This window comes from Akebia trifoliata, chromosome 5 (assembly GCF_017979445.1).
Source record: "Akebia trifoliata isolate Shusen 1 chromosome 5, ASM1797944v1, whole genome shotgun sequence".
Classification (NCBI taxonomy): Eukaryota; Viridiplantae; Streptophyta; class Magnoliopsida; order Ranunculales; family Lardizabalaceae; genus Akebia; species Akebia trifoliata.
In genome coordinates this window covers 29,170,462-29,195,612 of record NC_141379.1, presented here as the reverse complement: position 1 = coordinate 29,195,612, position 25,151 = coordinate 29,170,462, and the positions used below count along the sequence as shown (strand labels likewise).

General features: G+C 34.4%; 4 protein-coding genes across 4 annotated transcripts; 3 read left to right on the top strand and 1 right to left on the bottom strand.

Annotated features, from left to right (window-relative positions):
- Positions 1–2,625: 2,625 nt before the first annotated feature.
- On the bottom strand, positions 2,626–5,268 carry LOC147402022 (transcription termination factor MTERF8, chloroplastic-like). Its single transcript, XM_086444473.1, has 2 exons — positions 5,025–5,268; positions 2,626–3,632 (listed from the first exon to the last, which is right to left on the bottom strand). Exons 1-2 carry the CDS (start codon positions 5,266–5,268, stop codon positions 2,626–2,628), a joined length of 1,251 nt encoding a protein of 416 aa, XP_086300599.1.
- A 7,466-nt stretch (positions 5,269–12,734) lies between these two features.
- Positions 12,735–13,295, top strand: LOC147402021 (uncharacterized). Its single transcript, XM_086444472.1, has one exon. The coding sequence runs from the start codon at positions 12,735–12,737 to the stop codon at positions 13,293–13,295; it is 561 nt and encodes a 186-aa protein (XP_086300598.1).
- Positions 13,296–16,735: 3,440 nt separating this feature from the next.
- On the top strand, positions 16,736–18,450 carry LOC147402020 (transcription termination factor MTERF8, chloroplastic-like). Its single transcript, XM_086443526.1, has one exon. The coding sequence runs from the start codon at positions 16,890–16,892 to the stop codon at positions 18,093–18,095; it is 1,206 nt and encodes a 401-aa protein (XP_086299652.1). The 5' UTR covers positions 16,736–16,889; the 3' UTR covers positions 18,096–18,450.
- Positions 18,451–20,642: 2,192 nt separating this feature from the next.
- Positions 20,643–21,978, top strand: LOC147402019 (uncharacterized). Its single transcript, XM_086443525.1, has one exon. The coding sequence runs from the start codon at positions 20,766–20,768 to the stop codon at positions 21,930–21,932; it is 1,167 nt and encodes a 388-aa protein (XP_086299651.1). The 5' UTR covers positions 20,643–20,765; the 3' UTR covers positions 21,933–21,978.
- The last annotated feature ends 3,173 nt before the right edge of the window (positions 21,979–25,151 follow it).

Sequence of the window (25,151 nt, the reverse complement as noted above, 5' to 3'; positions counted from 1 at the left end):
ATTCCTTTCCAAACTCCACAACCATGAGGTGCACTTGTCATTTTGCTTTCCCACCCAAACTCATTTTCCCCAAATTTTGCCGTAATAATCTTCCTCTATAAATTATTTGCCACTACTCCGAACCTCCAAATCCATTTTCCCAAAAGGGTCGAATTCATCAAGGAATTATATGATTAAGTTGAGATCTAAGTTGTAATTTTTTTATTTAAGTTTAAATCTTTCTAATTGTTCAAATCTTTTTAAGGAATTATATGATTAAGAATTTTACTAAATATTGTAGATCTTTTATTGAATTTTTAAATTTATATTAAATCATTTGTTTGTAGGGACAGAGCTAGCATTTTGCCCATATGGAGGCAAAACCTAGAGTATAAATTTTTGTGTGGGGGAAATTAAGAGTGAAAAAAAAAAAAATGGAATGTGAGTAGTTAAGAGTGGAAAAAAAATAAAATTGGGGCCAATAGTGGCAAATTTGTTTATCAACCGCTAAAATCTATCACAATAGCTCACCGGTCCATATACTTTGAAAATTCTTGTGGGGGCAAGTGCCCCCATAGTAAATTCACCTATCTGTATGCCAAATTGTCTAAGTAGAAGATGAATTAATTATTTTTTGAATTTTACAATATATTATATGTATGCCATGTATTAGATTCTAGAGTCATATCTCACATACCTCAAAACTTCATAACTTGAAAATCATTGGATTATGATAATTATATTATTATATAGGTCTCCTTTTAAACATATACCAAACTATTTGATTATGAATTTATTATGCGGGACACGTAAAACATGCATAAAGCATATGCCACATATTTCTTGTTTAGTGAATGTTTGACCAAAACTTTTATTGGAATTTTTGCAAATCAATATCAAATAAAACTTGAACTTTTCAATATCGAATTTGCATCATATTTAGAATTGCTAAACAAGAGAGTCAGGCTAACAATACTAATTTAGAAAGATTTCAAATCTTTTTGGGGTTGTAAGACCCACATGGATTACCACATTGGTAATCCAACAAAACAGCCTTCTTGATTTCTTAGAAAAACTCATATTAATAATAATAATAAATAAAAAAAATTCTTTCAAGCTTTCTTCCAAGGTGTTGAAAATGGATGGCTCCCAAAATTTAAAATTCAATACAACAATGAAAAATAAATTTCTTTTATTTTTATTTTTTTCAAAACTCTTAGAATTGTATCCTTTACAACCCTTTGGCATTGGATCATGTTTTTGGGTGCTGAAACGTGATGCAATCAGAAAATTTTTCTTACTAAATAAATAGGGGTGTCAATGGCTACCCATTTAATGGAACCAAAACCTAAAACCTTGGTTACGGTTCCCTTTTTATTGAAACCAATTACAATCAAGTCTAAAATAAAACCGAACCAATAGGAACTATAACCATTAGGTTCTATCCGACGGGTACCCATAGGTCCCAAATCCAATTTATTTTATCATTTAATTTCTTATTTTAAAATGATTTAAAGTGTTTTTTTTTTTTGGCTAAATAAATTAAAGCTTTCTCTCATTTTAGAATGAATACATAGTATAAGACTTTACAATTTTCCAAATAAACTATATATTGGAGCTTAAAATGAGTCAACTCTTCTAAAAATTCATCACTTGCAAAGAAGATAAATGTTAATTTTTGAAAGAAAAAAAAATCATTAACTTATATCTTAGTAGAACAAATTATAATTAAGTAGATAATTTTGTAGATAATATGTTAATTTTTTAAAAGGATAAAAAGGTTTTGTAATGACCCAAAAATCATGTTTGTGCTATTTCTACATGTTTATTTGAAAAGAAAAGAGAGAGAGAGAGAGAGAGAGAGGATAACAAAAAAACTATATTACAACCTGCCTTGTTTAATGAAATCAACTCTTTCTCAATCATCATTAGCATAAAACTGAAAGAAATGAAGAATGGAAGCTCGATGTGCCAACTTATACATTGAAGTAGCTTTATTTGCATTTTTTTTACCTGAATTGCAAGAGTTGGAAGAGATCTTCTTTTAGGGCACTTTTTAGTTGAGCTTCCAAATGATCATTAAAAAAAAATTGCTTCACCCTTGTATGCCACCATAGCCCCAACCCAATTTGCTCTTATAGATGGATACTTGAAGGGGATACTTGTAGATCACAAGTAATCCTTTTTTTAACATGTTGAAATCCCTTATCTTAACCTTACAAGTTAGACCTCACAAGAGTGAGAGATCTTTCTGATATCCATCAACCCCCTTATCCAAAGAATTCCTTCTCAGTCAATTTCAAAACTGAATCAATTTACACATTCTCCTTATCAATCCCTTCGAATTATTAATCTCCTACACCAAACACCTTGGAACAATCCACAAGAAGGCCTGGGTATGGTGAGATATCCGCTGGTTTCAATTTCAATTTCTCCACAAAAAATTCAACCCCACTCCTCATCTTCTTCTCCAACATTAACAAACACAACGGATGCCTCTTGAACATTGAAAAAATCTCATCTTCATGGAAACCCAAGCTCCGAAAAATACTCGAATTGCATGAACTATAGTGATTTGTGGAGTCTGTTGGTACTGATCAGCTAAGAGTAAGGTTCATAAAAAAAAAACATGTCCTTCACACCTTTCTAATACTCCACAACTCTACCCACCTCTCCAAATCCTTCAAATTCAACCCCACCTTTGTATGCTTTCGCTACTTCAGGGATCGTTTCATGGTACTTTATCACAAACTTTTCGAAGAACTCCTTCTCGGTCATCATAAACATTGAAGCCACCTTCAACTTCCTCCTTATTACCCCCTTCAAATACAAAATCCCCAACACAGAGCACCTTGGAATAATCCGCTTCTCCAAACTAAACATAAGAACTATTGGGTACAGAGAGATATCTGATGGTTTCCATTGCAGTTTCTCCATGAAAAATTCAAACCCCCTCTGTATCTTTTCCTCCGATATGCTCATACAAAATGGTTGCCTCTTGAACGCTAAAAGAATCTCACCCTCAGACCAACCCAAGCTTCGATAAACTTCAAATTTCCTTTCCCACCTCAATTTACTCATCCCAGTCATTGTCCTAACTGCTTGGAGAAACATTAGACTCGATGAATCGAACCCCATTTTCTTAATCACCTCAACAATTTCTTTAAGACGGTCAGTTTTCTGCAGCAGTGACCTAGGCTGGTTTATCACTAATTTCAAAATGTTTGATTCAGGCACACCATGATGTCTCAAGATCATGATATTAGGTTCTAATATTTTTTCTAAATTACATTGTAAGATCCAAGTAGATCGCTTGAAGGCAGTAAGGATGTCGGCATTGTTACCAATGATGCTCTTAAGGTAACTGAAAGCAGGGATGATTTGGTTTTTCAAGCTACATCTTAAGAATGATGAATCAGACGTGAGAAGTTTGACGAGATCAGGACCCGAAAAGATACCCAAAGAATCATGAAGAAATTTGATTTTGGGTTCATAGGATTTGTGAGGGTCGGTTAAGAGTAGATTTGGGTTTTTGGAGACGAGTTTTGTGATCTGGGTTTTATTGAGTCCATGGTTTTGGAAGAAACTGAGGACTGAATCTGGTTTCTTTGTGGAGGACAAATGGATCTTCTTTGATGCAGAGAGAGCTTTTTCTGGAGGAAACCCACATGAGTTTATGAGGTAATCTACAGTTATTGATGATGGGATTTTGGATTCAGAGATGTTTGAGATGGATTTGAGATGTGGATTTTGACATTGATGAAGAACAACACCACCACAGACATTATTAACATGATGTGTTGTTGTTAGTTCTCTAATTCTGATGTGGTGTTGTAGATTTCTATGAAAAATACGAAACATTGAAACAAAAAAGATTAACGAAACGGAATAGAACTTACACAATCTGAGATTCTTAAGGGCATTGAAATTTTCGCTCGCAAGCTTGTGCGACAAACCCTAAAACCGTAGCTTTAAATTTTCCCAAATGTTCAAAATTTTCCAAAGTAAGAGAGATGCTATTAGCACCCTAAATTACTTATTACACCCCAATTTTATAAACTATTAATTAAAGATTAAAACACACATGTTGCGCGAAATAGACAAAATGAATTGGGCCATTTTCATAATATAATTCGCGAATAATACCCAAAGTTTTTGAATGATACAAGAAAAGATTAAAACTTCCATCCAATTTAACTTCTTGTATTGTACACAAAAATGTTAAAAATACAAATTAACATTTATTTTAATATAAAAAAATTCTATCTTAATATTAAAAGGTAATATTTTCATTATTCTCTTTTTATAATTAAAGCTTGCACTATTAAATAATCACTAACCACACGAGTTTATGAGGTAATCTATGATGGTGAGGTTTTGGATGCAGACATGTTTGAGATGGATTTGAGATGTGGGTTTTGAAGTAGCTTTATTTGCTTCCAAATGATCATTAAAAAAAATTAATTTCACCTTTCTATGCCACCTTAGCCCCAACCCCTTTTGCTCTTATAGATGGATACTCGAAGAGGATCTACTTGTAGATCACAAGTTGCGTATTTCCACGCAACCTAACAAAGTAATCAACTAATTTTTTTTCTAAAATTTCGAAATCTTTATCTTAACCTTATTAGTTAAACCTCACAAGAGTGAGAAATCTTTCTGACGTCCATCAACCCACTTCATCATTTGTTACTCTCTTCGTCTTGATGTCAACAATTGAAAGAATCTCTCTCTATACATACGAACTACATTTAATAGAAGAAAATGATGATTATGGAGTGCAATTTTTTTCTTTTAAGGGGATAATGAAGAAAAATGAGGGATCGCAGTCCACCTTAAGCTTTGGACGAACAAGAAAAAGAAGAAAATTATGAGTGCAATTATATGAATGGAGTGCAAAGATAATTTTTAAGTGAGAGAGTATAATTGGTACTTAATGATTTAGTTTACTTGGTCGGAACTAAAAATGACAAATAATCATATACATGAAAGGAAAAAAAAGAAATAAAATTTCCATTTATCTTTCTACAGCAGTTTAACCTCACCCATCTTACTAAACCCTGAAAATTCAACGTCACCTTTGTATGATTTCACTTCAGGGATTGTTTCATGGTACTTCCAGACAAACTTATTAAAGAATTTCTTCTCTCCCAAGATCAATAATGAACTCACCTTCAACTTCCTTCTTATCACTCCCATGGAATTTAGAATCTCCAAAACCGCACACCTCGGAACAATCCTCTTCTCAAAACTAAACAGAAGAACATTTGGATGCAAAGAGATATCCATCGGTTTCCATTTAGTTTCTCCATGAAAAATTCAATCCCTCTTTTGTATCTTATCGTTCTATGTAATCATGCACAATGGTTGCCACCTGAAATTGAAAGAATCTCATCCTCAGACAAACCAATGCTCCGACAAACCGCCGATTTCCTTTCCCAACTTGATTTACTCACCGCGATCAGCACCTTGATTGCATTAATAAACATTGAGCTCACCAGCATTAGTATCTTACAATGGGATACCAACAGTGATGAGTGCAACCTCTTTTGAGTTTTGCGTTCGACTGTAATCATGCAAAAAGGAATTTTTTTTCGTAACAAAGTGATTAGTACTAGATGTTCTCTCTTAAAATGTTACATGCTAATACATTAATAATAAAAAAATCAAAATTTCCGCTTCACCTCTTAAGAACACCTTAACCCCACCCTAATCTTCGCTCTACAGTCGCTATAAATTCAATTTCTCCTTCGTATGCTTTCAACACTTCAGGAATTGTTTCATGGTACTTGATAACAAATTTATCCAAGAATTCCTTCTCAGTGATGTTCAACATCGTAGTGACCATCAATTTCCTCTCTATCATTCCCTTTGAATTCAGAATCTCCAAAACCGTACACCTCGGTACAATACTCTTCTCAAAACTACGTGTAAGAACATTTGGGCGCAAAGAGATATCCACTGGTTTCCATTTCAGTTTTTCCATGAAAAATTCAACCACTCTGCGTATCTTCTCCTTTGATATGATCATGCACAATGGTTGCCTCTTGAACGCTGAAAGAATCTCATCCTCAGACAAACCAAAACCCCGATATACCTCAAATTTATCTTCCCAACTTGATTTACTCATTCCAATCAGCACTTGAAGACCACGAACAAACATTGGACTTGACGAATCAAAGCCCAATTTCTTAACAACCTCAACCATTTCTTTAAACCGATCGGTTTTATGCATCAGTGTCGTAGGCTGGGCCACCAACAATTTTGAAATTGTACATTCTGAAACACCTTGATCTCACAATATCGAGATATTGGGCGCGAGTACCTCTAATTTGTGGAAACCCCAAAGTGTTCGCTTGAAGGAGGCAAGAATGTTGTCATTACTACCAATGAGGTTCTTAAGGAAATTGAAAGTAGGGATTATTTGGTTCTGCAAACTCCTGGTTAAGAGTGCTGGATCATAATCTAGGAGTTTGACAAGGTTTGGGCCTGAAAAGCCTAGATTATAAAAAAATTCGATTTTGTGTCTATAGTTCTTGTCGGGATCTAACAAGAGTAACGATGGGCGCTTGGAAATGAGTTGTGTGATCTGGGTTTTGGTGAATCCGTGATCTTGGAAGAACGTGAGGACTAAGTCCGCTTTCTCTGTGGAAGACAAATGGATCTTCTTGGATGCAGAGAGAGCTGTTTTTGGAGGAAACCCACATGAGTTTATGAGGTAATCTACTGTGATTGATGATGGGTTTTTGGATTTAGAGATGTTTGAGATGGATTTGAGATGTGGGTTTTGACAACGAAGAAGAACTACAACACAGACATTATTAACATGTATTGTTATTTGTTCTCTACTTCTGATGTTGTGTTGAAGGTTTCTGTGGAAAATGCGTAACATTTCTTTTATTAATAATTAAAAAAAAAAAAAAAAAAAGCTACGAAATTTGAATAAAACTTACGAATTTGGAGGAATTTGAGATTCGCAAGTGGTTTCAGACGTTCAACTTGAATCGCATATTACCTTCCAAAAAAAAAAAAAAATAGGGTTTTTGTTGGTGTTTTGGCTTTTCCCACATTTAACGAGATCCCCATGTGTTTCCAAAACTGATGAAATTGCCTCTTGACTTAGGTCGTCTTATGGAGACTTAGCCAAATTTCCTAAATACCCTCACTTTCATCTGAAAAAATCCATTGATTTTCTCATAAAACCGGTATCCCTTCTCACCAATCAAACAGTTGTATCTTTTTTCTACCTTCAAATCTCAAGAACAAGCCATAATCGTAGGAGAAGTAGAAGATATGTTTGGGTAGAAAAATCAAGGCTTTCTACATGACATTGAATATGAGGTTGAATGTAAAAGTAGTTTACAATGATAGATTTTAGGGTGAACTAATCCTCACTCTCAAGATTTTATTTTCTTCCACATTAAATCTCAGGAAAAAGACAAGATTTTTGGAAGAGCCGTGATATCACAGAGCTATAAGTCATTTGCCTCATGATACACAAGAAAAAGATTTATGGTTCTACATATCCTAATGCAAATAATCTACGATTCTGTGATGAGACGTAGGTCAGAGGAGGGCGTAAAAAAATCAAAGGTTTTGAGTAGTAAAACCATAGGCCTTTTTAAAAAGACTATGAATACAATAGATTGAAAATTGTATCATAGGTTAAAAATTATTTACCCACCTTGAAGATGACCTATTTCACAGGAGAAAATTCAAGGGGTTTTAGCTAAAGGTTGAAGGAAGGGTTTTTAGGTAAGTTTATGTTAGTTTCTCGTACATAACCTTTGTAAAGGCGCCATTAGTTTGAAAACACAGGGGATATCTAAATCACTCAAAAATAAGTATAAACATCCATATAAAAATGAATTTTTAAAAGTAAAATTCTAAATTTTTTAACAAGTATGAAAAATTATTTGTTGCTCTCTGAAAACTACTTTCTCTTATAATTATTTTCTACTTTATATCCAAACAAGATCTTGAAAAAAAAAAAAAAAAGCTCAATGTGATGATCTAAAAGATTAAAGTTTCTTTTATTATTATTATTATTATTATTTTTGACTAAATAGCAAGAGGAGTTGGAGAGGTCTTCTATGAGGACAGTTTTATTTGAGATTCCATACAAAATAAATAAATTTCACTTCATCTTTATATGCCACTTGGGTCCCAATCCCATTCTCCACTATCAGAGTCTAGCAAATTCAATCCAACCTTTGTATGCTTCACCACTTCAGGGATTGTTTCATAGTACTTTATAACAAACTTATCCAATAGGGAAATCCTTCTCCACCATGATCAATAGTGAAGGCACGTTCAACTTCTTCCTTATCACCACCTTGGAATTTAGAATCTCCAACACCATACTCCTTGGACCAATCCTCTTCTCCGAACTAAGCCGATGAACATTTGGATGCAGAGAGAGATATACATTGATTTCATATCATTTTCTCCATAAAAATTTCAACCTCGCTTCGTATTTTCTCCCTCGATGTGATAATGCAAAATAGAATAAATGGATTTTCGATTATTTTATGAGATTAAAAATAGTTAAATTATTAAAATTGAATATTTTATATGAGAAATAATCATTAAAATTGATGGACTTGACCAAGATTTCAGCACGTCATCTCGGATGAGTCAATATTACAGGCGACTAACATTGGCTGTCTTGTTTGACCACCTCAGAGATCGAGATGACTCGCCATAGAATCTTTGTTGGTGTTTGGTTCAAAAGTTATTAGAGTTTTGAAGGTGGATATTTTAGTCATTCAAACTAATTTATAAATTCTCGTGTCTCATGGTTTTAAAACCCCTTTTGACGTCTCGTCTTGTCTAGGGTTGGTAACGGATCGGTTTAGTACCAAATCAATACCACTCCAACATCGATCCGAAATATTTTAAACATGTACATGATCCAATCGGATTAATGAATATTTGAATCGAATCCAATCTGTTCCATTTCATCTTTAATCCAAAATCAATCTAATCTGGACACATGCCTTATTTTCAAATTATCAATATTCAAAGAAATTCCAAAAAAAAATTAAAATCATACAAAATTTAAAAAAATGTTACCTTCCAACTACAAATATAGAGGGAAAACAAAATACTAAAAGTTTTATCTATATAGATCTTTTTTTGGCCGGCCGCACGTACCATCCACCTGCACATGACAGTAGTTAAATATACCACATTACGTGAAGGGGCATATAGAGACTCAAAAGTGTGACCTCGGGAACAAACCCAGTCGCCCTTATCATCTCCGCTAACCCTGAGGTATGCGGTTTGAATTCCAAGGGGATGATAAGGAGGAACTTGAAGGTGACTTCAATATTGATATTGCTGAGAAGGAATTCTTGGCTAAGTACATTACAAAGTAACATGAAATAATCCCCAAAGTGGTTGAAACATACAATGGTGGGATTGAATTTGTAGGGTTTGAAGAGCAGAGAATGGGTTGGGGTGGGTTTAAGGTGTTGTAGTACTTGAAATGTGATTTTATTTATGGGTCGGGTTCAATGACTCATGAGAAATTACAAGATCTCAATTGTAAAAACATGAAATCCAATGATTGGGATTTATATGTATCAACAAACACAAATCTTTAGGATACTTATTTTGAGGATAAATCTCAACTTCTAGATTTTTTATGTTCGCACATTTGGGATCATGTGTTTTTTTCCATGGGTTGTTCTTCATGAGTCAACTGATCCTAACCCTTTGTTTATGATCGGGTTCCGATGACTCATGGAGAATGACTTATAAGAAAATGCATGATCTCAACCATGAAAACATGAAATCGAATGGTTTAGATATATTTATTCTTTTTTAAATAGATCACAAGTTGTTGGTTGCACCCCCAACCTTACGTTTTATTTATTTATTTATTTTTGTAATCCCTACTCGTAGTTTCTCCATTTTGATGCACCCATCTCAAGGATGGAGGATGCAACTTTCAAAGAATCTCTACTTTTATAATGAGAGAGGGTGGAGTAGAAGTGGTTTGACACTAAAATTTGGATTCTGAAAATGCCCCAACTTCAACATTTAAACTTAAAATAATCATAGTCATTTTGGTCAAAATCAAGAAAATTGCAATCCCACCTCCCTAAATCGCGTTGGTTAATTTTTAAAATTAAAAACATATTCTAATCTTCAAAATCACCCTTTAATTAATATTTTAAATTACAAATAAACCATTCAGAGACATGCACATTTGCACATGTCACCTTTAGTATACAATAAAATGAAATTTATTTGAACTTCTAAAGAAGAAGAAAAAGAAAAGAGTGCAACTGTTTTTTGTAGTACATGGGTTTTTTTTTCTTTTAATTATGGAGGGTACAGTAAATTGCAACAAGTTGGTCTTAATTTTTCATGATCATTTGTGATTTTTAAGTATGGGTCGACTAGTTGCAGATTACCTAATACTAATTGCACTCCTTCACTTTAAAAATCCTCCTTGCACTTGGCTTGGATGCTAGCATAACCCCTATATCGAGATCTCATTTAATGATTAGGATAAAATAATAATAAAAAACACCACCAGTAAAGAAAAAGCAGGTGTAATCGAAACAAACAAAAACAAAATGCAATCACATAAAGAAACACAAAGATTTCATGTGGTTCCCTCAAGATTGAGATATGTCTATGAATTACATCAATTCCATTATTAAGAGAAAACTCGCAGTTACATATTACAATCTTTCACCAAAAGTGAGAAATATAAATAGCTTAGGAAATCGATTCAACCAGCGTGAACGCATGGCTTGAGTTACAATACCTCCTTGTTGACCGGTATCATCTCAATGGAAATAATAACATTTGGGCAAATAATGACACGAGATACTTAAAATACAAAATTTCTAATTCTAAATAGTAATATCTTCTTTATATCCCCTATGTGTATTACTTTTTTACAAAAGGAACATTTCTATTGTGTAAAACTCTTCGATATATGCCTATAAGATGGAATAGACCTCCTCTGAGAATGTTCAAATTCAATGTCAATAGTGTTTCTTGACGGAAGTTTGTCTTAGTTATGTTGGAGTTTTTTAAAGGTATGGTCTTTTATTTTTATTGTTTTTCAACCAGATACATCCACAAAGCAGCATTCATTTAAGGGTCTTGTTAACTTGTGCCCTAAGGGCACACGTTAAAGTACAATAAATACACTTTGAAAATTAGAAATTTGTACCAAAAATGCCCTTAAGTTTTTATTTTTTTATTATCAAAATACCCTCAAATTCCAATTTCCAAAGTGTATTTATTGCACTTTAATGTGTGCCCTAAGGGCACACCTTAACAAGATCCTCAATACTCAACTGACGTGTTACGAATATGGAACCATAGATTTGTTTCCTTGAGATACACAAATGCACATCTTTTATGAGGATTTGCTGCATCCTGATGAAACAGATCTATGATTCCATGTCGTAACACGCAGTCAAGTATTGATCGAGTGAAGGCTTTCTAGTTAGAAAGTCATTATCAACCTCTAAACTCCATCTTTGAAATCCTTGTTACATTCCATGGTTCTTTATTTTTGAAACTCTTAACCTTTTTCTCGAACATTTTTACACATGAAGCATGTGATTTTGAGTTGTGATAATCTGACTTAGGCACGTGGCATACTCAATCGACTTACTTGACGTGATAGACTTGAAAATCGTAGATCTACTCTCCTCAGGGTAAAAAAATATGCCTTTTCATGGGGAACCATTGTTTCTGTATCCCAAGGAGAGCGCATCCACGATTCTCGAGCTTGTCATGCCAGGTAAGTCGATTGAGTTGCCACGTGCCACCTAAGTCAGATTATTAGCACTCTTCGATTTTGTGTATTGCATATCCCAAGGAGCATCCCATGGTTTGGGAATGGGACTAAGCAGTATAATTTCATTTCTTGAAAATCTTAAAAAGCATAAAATTTAATAGTTTCTCCAAAAGCAAAACCTTGCGTCCAATGTGAGAGAAGCCTAAAACGCAAATTTAGGGTTTTTTTTCTCAGAAACCCTAGTCGTCTTTCCGATTCAACTAATGCGCTTAGGAATCTCAAATTCGTAAGTTCTATTTAAATTTCATAACATTTTGGTTTCAATGTTTCGTGTTCTTCAAAAAAATCTACAACATCACATCAGAATTAGAGAGCTATCAACAATCGATGTTAGTAATGTCTGTGTTGTTGTTGTTCCTCTTCTTCAATATCAAAACCCACATCTCAAATCCATCTCATCAAACATCTCTAAATCCAAAACTCCATCATCAATAACTGTAGATTATCTCATAAACTCATGTGGGTTACCTCCAGAAACAGCTCTCTCTGCATCCAAAAAGATCAATTTGTCCTCCAAAGAGAAAGCAGACTCAGTCCTCACTTTCTTCCAAAACCATGGACTCACCAAAACCCAGATCACACACCTCATCTCCAAGCGGCCAAGGTTACTAATACTGGATCCCAACAAGATCCTTAAACCCAAAATGGAATTTCTCGATGATTTAGGCTTTTCAGACACAAACCTTGTCAAACTCCTAACTTATGACTCAACACTCTTAACTAGGAGTTTGCAGAACTGTATAATCCCTACTTTCAATTTCCTTAAGAGCTTCCTTTGCACAAATGACGAAATTCTCACCGCCTTAAGAAAACAACTTGGGGTTTCCAGAATTTAGAAAATGCAATAAGACCCAATATCGCAATCTTGCGAGATCTAGGTGTATCAGAACGCTCAATTTCGAAAATATTAGTCTCCCAGCCTATGACATTGATGCAGAATGCCGTTCGGTTTAAAGAAACCGTCGAGATGGTTAAGAAAATGGGGTTCGATTTGTCAGGTCCAATGTTTGTTCATGCACTCCGGACAATGGGTAGGGTAAGTAAATTGAAGTGGGAAGAGAAATTGGCAGTTTATCATAGCTTTGGTTTGTCTGAGGATGATATTATTTCATTGTTCAAGAAACAACCATTTAGTATGATCATGTCAAAGGAGAAGATACATAGAGGGTTTGAATTTTTCATGGAAAAACTGAAATGGAAACCAAAGGATATCTATTTGCACCCACATGTTCTTATGCTTAGTTTGGAGAAGAGGATTGTTCCGAGGTGTGCGGTTTTGGAGATTCTGAATTCCAAGGGGATGATAAGGAGGAAGTTGAAGGTGACTTCAGTATTGACATTGTCTGAGAAGGATTTCTTGGCCAAGTATGTTACGAAGTACCATGAAATAATCCCCGAAGTGGTTGAAGCATACAAAGGTGGGATTGAATTTGTAGGGTTTGAAGAGCGGAGAATGGGTTGGGGTGGGTTTAAGGTGTTGTAGTACTTGAAGATGATTCATGAGAAAACTCATGATCTCAATTGTGAAAATATGAAATCCAACAATTGGGATTTATATGTATTAAAAAACACAAATCTTGAGAATATTTATTTTAATGATAAATCTCGACTTTTAAATTTTCTATTTGGGATCATGTGTTTTTTTTCCATGAGTTGTTCTTCATGAGTCAACTGATCCCAACCCTTTGTTCAAGGTCGGGTTCTAGTGACTCATGTAGAATGACTCATGAGAAAACACATGATCTCAACCATGAAAACATGAAGTCCAATGGTTGAGATATATTTATTATTTTTTGGATGGATCACAAGTTGTTGGTTGCGCCCCCAACCTTAAGTTTTAATATATATATTGGAAATCCCTACTCGTAGTTTTCTCTATCTATATTTTATTGCACCAATCTCAAGGAATGGAGGATGCACCTTTCAAAGAATCTTTAATTTTATAATGAGAGGGGGTGAATTTGTTAATTTTTTTAATTTTAAATTATGAAGTGTATTCAGCAATTTGCAACAAGGTTGTCTTAGTTTTTCCTGATCATTTGTGACTATGGATCGACTAGTTGCAGATTACCTAATACTAATTGCACTCCTTCACCATAAAAATTCTCCTTGCACTTTATTCATATGTGTATTTTAAAAGAGAAAAATGTTGAAGTAACATTGAAATTGATATTATTTCGGACATTGCTGACGTGGATGTGTCTAATGAACCATAGATATATTTCATCGAGATACGAGTGAGAAGCATCTATGATTCTGTGCACACCAATGTCCCAAACGATGTCAATTTCAATGTTACTCCAACACGACTCTTTAAAAAAAAAAAGATCGTGTTCATTATCATCTTCTTCTTTTAAGTGGCCAAAATTTGCAATTGGCTTGGATGCTAGCATTTTCTCATCATCACTCAAAAAAAAAAAAAAAAAGGATTAGTATGGCTTCAACATCGATTTAAAGCAATGCCAAGAGCATGAACAGAAAATGATGAATTGAGTTTATGAAGATCATAAAGACTCCTGTGAAGTGCAACTAGCAATTTGAAAATTTGGGTGGTATTTTATGTTAGAGAACAACAGATAATTTAGTCAGGCCTTTTTTAGTATCAATCTTAATAATTTTTCAATGATTAATTAAAAAAATAAAGATGAGCTAAAGCTTGAACAAACAAAAGAAGGCCACGCAAACCTCGTCTCCCCCACCGATCCATCCTGAAAACAATGCAATGCACTTACCTCCCACGACCTACGTAACAAGAAATCTCACGTAAAATTGTTATATATTTTGAATGAATTTGATTTATTTGTTTTCTTTTATATCCTTGTAGTGGCTCATTACGTATAGGATCAGTGGTTTGTTGCTTCCATTAAGTTTTGTCCAAGTCTTCGGGAGAGTCCTAACATATATAACACATGTCATGCCAACATATCACATTGAGTGGATTTTGTGTGATTTGTTGTTAGTGCACAATGTGAAAAAAGCTCATATTCGACAGTTCAAGTCCATCAAATTTGGTAAAATTTGACAGACTATAGCGTCAAAATTTTCAATGTCAAATTTTTTCTTTCGACTAATCAAAACCGTCAAATTAATGGAGGATGGGATAAATTCAATGGCTCTAAACCATTTAATGTAGGGAACATCACAAGTTACAACAGCCCTAGGCCATGGATTTGTGGTTTCTAAAATTCATGGGCCTTGACTTGTCGATTTTTCCTATACAAATTTCCTCTTTTCATGTAGTGGTGGTGTGGTGGTCACTAATTAAGGATTCTAAAAGCACTAAACAATACAACAACATTGAGACTTCTTAGAGTTTTATAAGAACTGGGTTTTCGTCTTAGATTCACTTTTGGAGTACTCGAGAATTCGAACCTCTACTACCGAGCTTGTGGGACGAGGTTATTCCGTTGAATCCTAGGGAAGGAAGAACCTGGGTAGGGTTATGTTGTCCTTCAAAACAATGTACATTGCATGTGCCTCAAATAACATTTTGTTGCGATTTCTATTACCTTCTTATGATCATTGTCCACAAGTTTTGACTATTGCTATTGAATTCTTGGATTGGATATCTTTGGTATATATTATTTGTTTTCCATTCTGTACCCAAATAGTATAACTACTGAGCTCCTTGTGAAGTGCAACTAATGAGGTTAAGATAGGTATTTAAAAAACAATTAGTCGGTCCTTTTCAAGTATCGATCTTAATTATTTTTCAATAAAATGCAGATGAGCTAAAGCTTGAATAAAACAAAGAAGAACACCCAAACCTCATCTCTCCCCATCCATCCTAAAAACAATGCAATGGAAGATGATCGAGTAAATTATTCGGATGGCATCATAGCTTAAAGTAATCATATTCTTAATTTGCTATACACATAAGAAAAATCCAGATTTGCTTTTGTAACTGAAGAGAGAATCGAATTTTAAAAAGAAAAGAATATTTTGTATCTTCACACTTGGTTCATCGAACCTAATGATATTTTTTGAAAATCAGATTTATTAGATTTGCAAATTGGTTAGTACTTGGTTTATTGTATTCCACGAGTCAGATTCGAATCAGCTTACTTCATATCAATTCGATCTAGTATGAACGATCTTAAAACGTAACATCAAACTATACTCTCTTCTTGCTTTGTCATTCAAATTGTTTTACTAAACCATTTCCGTAACCTGACTTGAATTAACTCTTATAAACTAATTAAAATGACATCAATGCCCTTATTATCGTCGTCATCTCAATAATTATCATCATTTTCATTTTTTTTTCATCGTCATCATCTATTCGAGACATTGAAAATAAAATCGAGATTTTTTAAGGTTATTTTTTTATCAGTCTATAAGAGAAGACCAACATCAAGGGCCATGTCATCAGTTTGAAAACATAGGGGTATCTCAATTCTTGACAGAGTTGATATTAACACCCGAGTTTTACTTATTACGCCTTAATTAAAAATAAAGAAAATAAGTGGATGATTGAGGATAAGTAAAGATGGGCTGCCAATAGAAGCTTCCTCCTTTTTTTTCGATAGATTTTTGGATTTGGATTTTATATGAACCTATCATAATTGTAAGCAATTATTGGAATTATTTGAAAGAGTGGTATAATGTTTTGCAATGTTGAGATTATAATATTATTCAAACCTTTGTAATGTTTAAATAGTGTGGTTTTAAAACTCGTTTTGACATCTCGTCTCATCCATAAACAAGACTGAGTCATTCGATTGATTCAAGTCATCTCGTTCAACAATGAGATGATGTACTGACTTTTGAGTTTGGTTTCATTGTTTGAGATGACTTGCCTATCTGTCTCGTTGGTGGACTATAACTAGATGAATCGGACAAGTCGTCTCGGTTTTGATTGAGATTTAAAACCATGTGAAGAGTGCATTTTAATTTAGGGTATGATAAGTAATTTAAGAAATTGAGGTGGAAAAAGTAAAAGTTGCATAAATCCAATTTAGGGTTTTTTCTCAAAAACCCTAGTCGTCTCTGGTATTCAACTTCAAGGTCTGAAAGCAAGCACATAGAAATCTCAAATTCGTGAGTTCAGTTTAAATTTTGTAACATTTTTGTTTCAATGTTTCGTGTTTTTTTTAGAAATCCACTGCAACACATCAGAATCAGAGAGCTAACAACAATCCATTTTAATCTCTCTGTTGTTCTTCTTCAATGTCAAAACCCACATCTCAAATCCATCTCAAACTTCTCTGAATCCAAAAATCCATCATCAATAACTGTAGATTACCTCATAAACTCATGTGGGTTTCCTCCAGAAACAGCTCTCTCTGCATCCAAGAACATGCATTTGTCCTCCACAGAGAAACCAGACTCAGTCCTCACTTTCTTCCAAAACCATGGACTCACCAAAACCCAGATCTCACAACTCATCTCCAAGCGTCCACAGTTACTCTTAATGGATCCCACCAAAACCCTTAAACCCAAAATCGAATTTCTCCTTGATTTAGGCTTTTCAGGCTCCAACCTTGCCAAACTCCTAGTTTTTGATCCAACACTCTTAACCAGGAGTTTAGAGAGCCAAATAATCCCTTCTTTCAATTTCCTTAAGAGCTTTCTTGGCACTAATGACAACATCCTCGCTGCCTTCAAGCGAACAACTTGGGGTTTCTACAATTTAGACAAAGTAATCGGACCCAATATCGCAATCTTGCGAGATCAAGGTGTACCCCAATGCTCTATTTCAAAATTGTTAATGATCCAACCTAGGACACTGATGCAGAAAACCGATCTGTTTAAAGAGAACATCGACGTGATTAAGAAAATGGGTTTCGATTTATCGAGTCCAATGTTTGTTCATGCAGTCCGGACAATGATTGGGATGAATAAATCCTTATGGGAAGAGAAATGTGCAGTTTATCATAGATTTGGTTTATGTGAGGATGATATTATTTCATTGTTCAAGAAACAACCATTTTGCATGATCATGTCGAAGGAGAAGATACAAAGAGGGTTAGAATTTTTCATGGAAAAACTGAAATGGGAATCGAAAGATATCTTTTTGCACCCGAAAGTTCTTCTGCTTAATTTGGAGAAGAGGATTATTCCGAGATGTGCAGTTTTGGAGATTTTGAATTCCAAGGGGAAGATAAGGAGGAAGTTGAAGGTGACTTCAATGTTGGCTTTGACAGAGAAGGAATTCTTCGATAAGTTTGTTACAGAGTACCATGAAACAATCCCTGAAGTCATGAAGGCATATAAGGGTGGTATTGAGTTTATAGGGTCAGCAGAGAGGAGAATGGGGTGGGGTGGATTTAAAGTGTTGTAGAAGGTGAAGTGAAATTTTTATTTATTTATTTTGACAGATCACAAGTTGTTATTTTTACTCGTATCTCAAAATAAAATAAAAAAAATGCATCTATGGACATGAACATAAATGCATCACGTCACGATGTCTCCCGTGTGTCCCCCACTGAGGTCACTTCAACATTAAACTTTTATGTTAAGAGTACAATAGATAAAGTGTGTTCTACAAGTAGTTGGTGCTTTTAAGTGTCTTGAGTTATTTTTTCTATGATTAATAAAAAAAATTACGTATGGTCACCCCTTCATAAAAAACAATGAAAATTAAAGCTCTATTTGGTAACACTGCTAACTTCTTTGATGGCTGACAATTCTATTGGGTAACATTGCATTTGATAAACTGCTATTGAAAATTACTGCTTATGTTCGATAAAAAAAATTGTAGTTGTTGGATTCTGATAAATTTGATCAGATTAACAAATATAAAGTAATTAAATACATAAATAAAAGATGAACTATGAAAAATTATCTAAATATTAGAATTTTAATTTATTAATTCATTTATATCTTTAAAAAAAAAAAGTAAATTGAAGACCTCAAGGTTAATATAATGGACCCACACATACAGATAAGGGAAACCACCATTCATGAGCACAAAAAAATTGCCATGGGGCACAAATGAGTACTGGGGTTGGATGCCTATTCAACTCCTTGAAATATAATATCAGAATTCTTATTTAAACGAATCTTCGAAAACCCTTGAACAACCTTCAAGAACCAGAATCTTTTCCCTGACTTGCATTGTTGTTGCTCCCTATTTGCTTGCTTTAGAACTAGAAGTGACATCAAGATTGTACCTTATATCTACCGTTCAAAGTGCGTGGGAATCATAGATTCTTTTCATCGAGATACAAGTAGAAAAGCGTGCATGATTCCTACACACTTTCACGTCAGGATGTGCGATATGAGGTTCAATCTTGAGGTCACTCTAGCATGACTCTTCACAAATTGGTTAGTACATAGTTCATTGTGTTCTTTCTTGGTCACTCAAGTCGCTTTACTAAATCATTTTACTTGACCAATTGAGTAACCCAAATGTAACTGGGACAACTCTTATAAACTAATGAAAAATGAGTTCAATGCCCTAGTTATCATCATCGTTATCATTGGTCTCATCGCCATCTTCTATCCAAGATATTGAAGACCATAAAGATGAAGGATTTCTAACGGCCTCTTTTATTAGTCCATAAGAAGAGCCATGTCATCAATTTGAAATGGGTATCTTAAAGAGTCGTGCTAGAGTGACCTCAAGCTGGAATCTCATATCGCACTTCATGTCTCTATAAAAATCATCTATGGTTCTCATGCACTTTCATGTCAATAAGTACGATATGAGGTTCCAGCCTGAGGTCACTTCAGCATTATTTTATCTTAAGTTCTCAATTCTTAAAGAGAGCTGCTATTGGCAGATTCAAATTTTAATTATTACACCTCAATTAAAAATTAAAGAAAACAAGTGGCTGGTTGAGAATAAGTAAAGTTGGAGTGCAAATAGAAGCTCTCTATTTTCCCCTCTAGATTTATATTTTTAGAGTTTAGAATTTTGGTGAATCTTCATTTTGTCCTCTGAATATGATAAAATTATGAGTTTGGCACAATGTTCATTTTAATTCAGAAAACATGTTTTTCTAGTGAATTCGTCATTATTATAGTTTACGAAGTTATGAGTTTGTCACTTATAATATCAACGAATTTGTAGATAAAATATTAGCAATTTTTTCATATTTGTAGTCTCACTAGTAATTTATTTGTGATTTTGTTGATTATAAAAGTGACGAATTCATTGGAAAAACATGTTTTTGTACCCATTGGGAGTTAGCTGAGATGATAAGGAGCGACTGAGTTTGCTTTCAAAGTCGTGTCTTCGAATCTCTACACACTCCTCCATAGAAATGTAACTACTTATATGCCGTAACACGTGACAAGGTGTTGGATGGTGCGTGCGGCCCAGGTAGATTAGTCTTGCCAAAGGTGGGGATACTCCCTAAGCTACTAAAAAAAACATGTTTTGTGAATTAAAATGAGCAATGTATTGAAATTGGAGCTATGCACGTTTTGGGAAATTATATGAACCAAATCATAATTTTAAATAATACTGAATTTGTTTGAATGAGTGTATAATGCTTTGTGAGGTTGACATTATAATTTAAGCTAAACCTTTGTAATGTTTAAAGTATTGTTTCAAAAATCATTCGAAATCGAGATGTACCGCCCGCGAGTCATCTTGATATTAGGCATGGATGAGATGGATAAGTCAATTTTTTGGATCAGATTTAAAATCTCGTGTGCATTTTTTAAATTTTTGAATGAGACGTCTCAAACATATAAAAAGAAACTCATCCGAGACAACTCGCTATCTAGCATGGACGAGACATGGTGCAAAACCGAGTTTTAAAACCATGGTTTGAAGGGCGTGTTTTAATGTTTAATTGGGGATTGGGCTGTAATAAGTAAAGTTGGGGGTGCCAATAGCAGCTCTCTTCTTAAGGGTTAACCATTCCAAAGCTTTTTCCCCCAAAAGTATTGTGATGGTCTTGGACCCCCTAGTCATCTGCGATTCAAGTTCAAGTCGGAGAAGTAGAAACATTGAAATTCGTAAGTTTTATTGATTTTTTTTTTTTAATTTCTGTTTCAAATGTTGCGTAATTTCTATAAAAACCCACAGCATCACATCAGAATCAGAGATGTTTGTATGATTATTCAATGTCAAAACCCACATCTCAAATCCATCTCAAACATCTCTGAATCCGAAAACCCATCATCAATCACTATAGATTATCTCATAAACTCATGTGGGTTACCTCCAGAAACAGCTCTCTCTGCATCTAAGAACATCCATTTGTCCTCCAAAGAGAAACCAGATTCAGTCCTCACTTTCTTCCAAAACCATGGACTCACCAAAACCCAGATCACACAACTCATCTCCAGTCGCCCAAGGTTACTCTTACTGGATCCAAACAAGAACCTTAAACCCAAAATAGAATTTCTCCATGATTTAGGCTTTTCAGGCTCAAACCTTGTCAAACTCCTATTTTATGATTCAGCACTCTTAACCAGGAGTTTGCAGAACCAAATAATCCCTACTTTCAATTTCCTTAAGAGCGTCATTGGTACTAATGACAACATCCTCTCCGCTTTCAAGGGAACATCTTGGGGTTTCCAAAATTTAGACAAGGGACTCAGACCCAATATCGCGATATTGAGAGATCAAGGTGTATCGGATTGCTCAATTTCAAAACTGTTAGTGTCCCGGCCAAGGACACTGATGCACAAAACCGATCGGTTTAAAGAAATCGTCGAGGTGGTTAAAAAATTGGGCTTAGATTCGTCAAACCCAATGTTTTTTTATGCAGTTCAAGTGCTGAGCTCGATGACTAAATCGAGATGGGAAGAGAAATTGGAGGTTTATCGGAGCTTTGGTTTTTCCGAGGGTGAGATACTTTCAGCGTTCAATAAGCAACCATTATGCATGAAAACATCGAAGGAGAAGATACAGGGAGTGGTTGGATTTTTCACAGAGAAACTAAAATGGAAACCGGTGGATATCTCTCGGTACCCAAATGTTGTTCTGCGTAGTTTGAAGAAGTGTATTATTCCGAGGTGTGCGGTGTTGGAGATTCTGAATTCCAAGGGGGTGATAAGGAAGAAGTTGAAGGTAGCATCTGTGTTGAATTATACCGAGAAGAAATTCTTGGATAAGTTTGTGATGAAGTACCATGAAACAATCCCTGAAGTTGTCAAAGCATACAAAGGTGTGATTGAATTTACAGGGTCTGAAGAACGGAGAATAGAGTGGGGTTAAGGGTTTTATGATCATTTGCATCATTTTCTTTCTTTTTCTCTTTTTTCCTTCCATAAACTCATGTTGGTTTCTTCTACAAACAGCTCTCTCTACATTCAAGATCTGTTTGTCCTCCACTGAGAAACCAGACTTAGTTCTCACTTTCTTCCAAAACCATGGACTCATCAAAACCCATATCACACAACTCATCTCCAAGCGCCCATTGTTACTCTTTATCAATCCCACCAAACCTTAAAACCCAAAATTGAATTTCTCCTTACAAGCTTTTCAGGCCTCAACCTTGCCAAACTGCTAGTTTTTTTATCCAACACTCTTAACCAGTAGTTTTGCATGGTCAAATCACCCGTTCTTTCAATTTCCATTTGCATCATTTTCTTTCTTTTTCTCTTTTTTTCCTTCCATAAACTCATGTTGGTTTCTTCTACAAACAGCTCTCTCTACATTCAAGATCTGTTTGTCCTCCACTGAGAAACCAGACTTAGTTCTCACTTTCTTCCAAAACCATGGACTCATCAAAACCCATATCACACAACTCATCTCCAAGCGCCCATTGTTACTCTTTATCAATCCCACCAAAATCCTTAAAACCCAAAATTGAATTTCTCCTTACAAGCTTTTCAGGCCTCAACCTTGCCAAACTGCTAGTTTTTTATCCAACACTCTTAACCAGTAGTTTGCATGGTCAAATCACCCGTTCTTTCAATTTCCTTAAGAGCTTCCTTGGCACTAGTGCTAACATCCACGCCACTTTTAAGGGATTAACTTGGGGTTTCTAGAATTTAGACAATGCGATCTTGCGAGATCAAGGATGCTCAATTTAGAAATTGTTAATGATCCAGCCTATGGCACTGATGCAGAAAATCGGTCGGTTTAAAGAAACCATTGAGATGGTTAAGAAAATGGGGTTCGATTTGTCGAGTCCAATGTTTGTTTATGCAGTCCGGACAATGATTGGGATGAGTAAATCGATGTAGGTAGACAAATTGGCAGTCTATCATAGCTTTTGTTTGTGTGAAGATGTTGGCTTTGACAGAGAAGGAATTCTTCAATAAGTTTGTTGTAAAGTACCATGAAACAATCCCTGAAGTGATGAAAGCATGTAAATGTGGGATTGAATTTGTAGGGTCTGGAGAGAGTTTAAGTTGTTGTAGAAAGTGAAGTGAAATTTTATTTATTTATATTTGCAGATCACAAGTTGTTGGGTTCACCATAACCTTAAAAATATCTTTTTTTTATTTATTTAAATCTTTTTTTTTTTTTTTGGGAAATTACTAAAAGAGAGTCATATATTTTAATATTTACAAAAAAGAATTTTTTTTTCTAAAATTACTAAAAATGAATTAATTCGTCGGATGGTCCAACATTTTAGGGTTTGTTCCTTAGAGCTTCAGCTTTCTATGTATGGGAGAAGCAGAAGAGTCAGGGAAGCTGTGTCCAAGAAAAGTTCATTCGTCACAGAAGTTGAAAAAATATTGGGCCTGAAGCAAAAGCTTGGAATTGATGTTTGTTTAACAACTTTCAATGGTTGAACTCTAGCCAATTGACCAGGCTACCCTAACATGTACAGAAATATCAAAATTACATATTTTGAAATTTGAGGGCTACAAATAATAAGATAAAATGAGTACTTAGCTATAAGATACTTCTTCTTCATTTGTTTACAACCATCATCCGTGAAAACAACTATTTTCAATTATCACGAGTAAAAATTAAAGAAAAATAAAATGTTTGTCAAATGTTGCTCTACTACTTGAAAGAGTACCTAAAGCATGAAATCTCACCTTCAACCTTACTGTGTCTTCTTCTTCAATGGGTTGCACTCCATGTGTATGGCTTCAACATTGATAGAATGTGCTTATGACTGAGATTTGGTGCAATGTCAAGAGAATGAACAGAAAATGATTGAGTGAGTTGATCATCAAAAGACTCCTGTGAAGTGCAACTAGTGAAGTCAAGTGAGGGATTTTAAAATTTGGGTATTATTTTATGTTAAGAGAACAACTTGTGTAATACAAGTAGGCAGTTCTTTTTAAGTATCAATCTTTATTATTTTTCAATGATTAATAACACAAATTACAGATGAGCTAAAGTTTGAACAAACCACAGTTCCTTTCATGTAATTTTATAGTAGGGTGGACGAATGGTTCTGTTTGAAATGGCCACTGTTAAAGACGCCCAACAATTTCGCTTAGGCCCTCACTTATTTTTGAAAAATCAAAATTTTACTTAGGCTACTTTGGATTGAGAGAATTGGAGACAAGAGAAGAGAAGAAAAAACAAATGAGTTTCTCTCCATTTTTCTTGTTTGGATTCTTAAGTGAGGAGAGAAGAGGAAAGAATTGGGAGGAAGAGGAGAGGAAAAAATGTGAGTTCTCTCTCTCTCTCTAAAAGAGGAGAGAAAATCTTTTAAAACATTTTATAATTCCAACTCTACCCTTAAATCTCTTTTAAGCTATTTTAAAATTTCAAAGTTGTCTCAAGTTTAATCGTGTCAATCCAAACATGATGGAGAGAAATTAAGTTTCTCTTCTCTTCTCTTAATGAGTTTCTCTTCTCCCTACTTCTCTCAATTCAAACATAGTCTTAAGGTAGTTGGTGCTTACCTTAAAAATGACCTGAATCAACAATTACGAAGGTATCGATCGCACGTGAGGTCATGCATTGAAGTTGCTATAGAATAAGGGTCCTTGAATCCAAATAGATTACCACATTGGCAATCCAACACCACAACTCTAAATTTCATAGGAAAACTCATATTAAAAGAAAATTATTTTTTCTTTTGAGGCTTGATCTGAAGTTTTGAAAATGGATGGCTATCAACTTTCTCATAACTCTAAATTTAAAATTAAAGTTCAATTGTGAAAAATAATATTTAAAAAAAATTAAAATTCTTTACAAAGTTCATAAAAAAATTTCCTCTTCAACCTTGTTATGCCGAATCATGTTTTTGGATGCAACAATGTGAGCTCAACCACCTTTAGTAAGAGGTCCTTGCTAAGTTAGCAAGGCTAGTCAATTCCCTTGTTTTATTACCCTTACAATCATATTTTAAATAATAAATTAAAATCCACAAGAAAAATCATACAGAGCGATTTTGACATTTTTAGAAATATTTTTATGAATAAAATACATTTTTAAATAATAAGAAAAATTAGGTAAGACATTACCTTATCTTTAATCTTAAGATTTTATCTCCTTCAAACTTTAAATCTAAAAGAA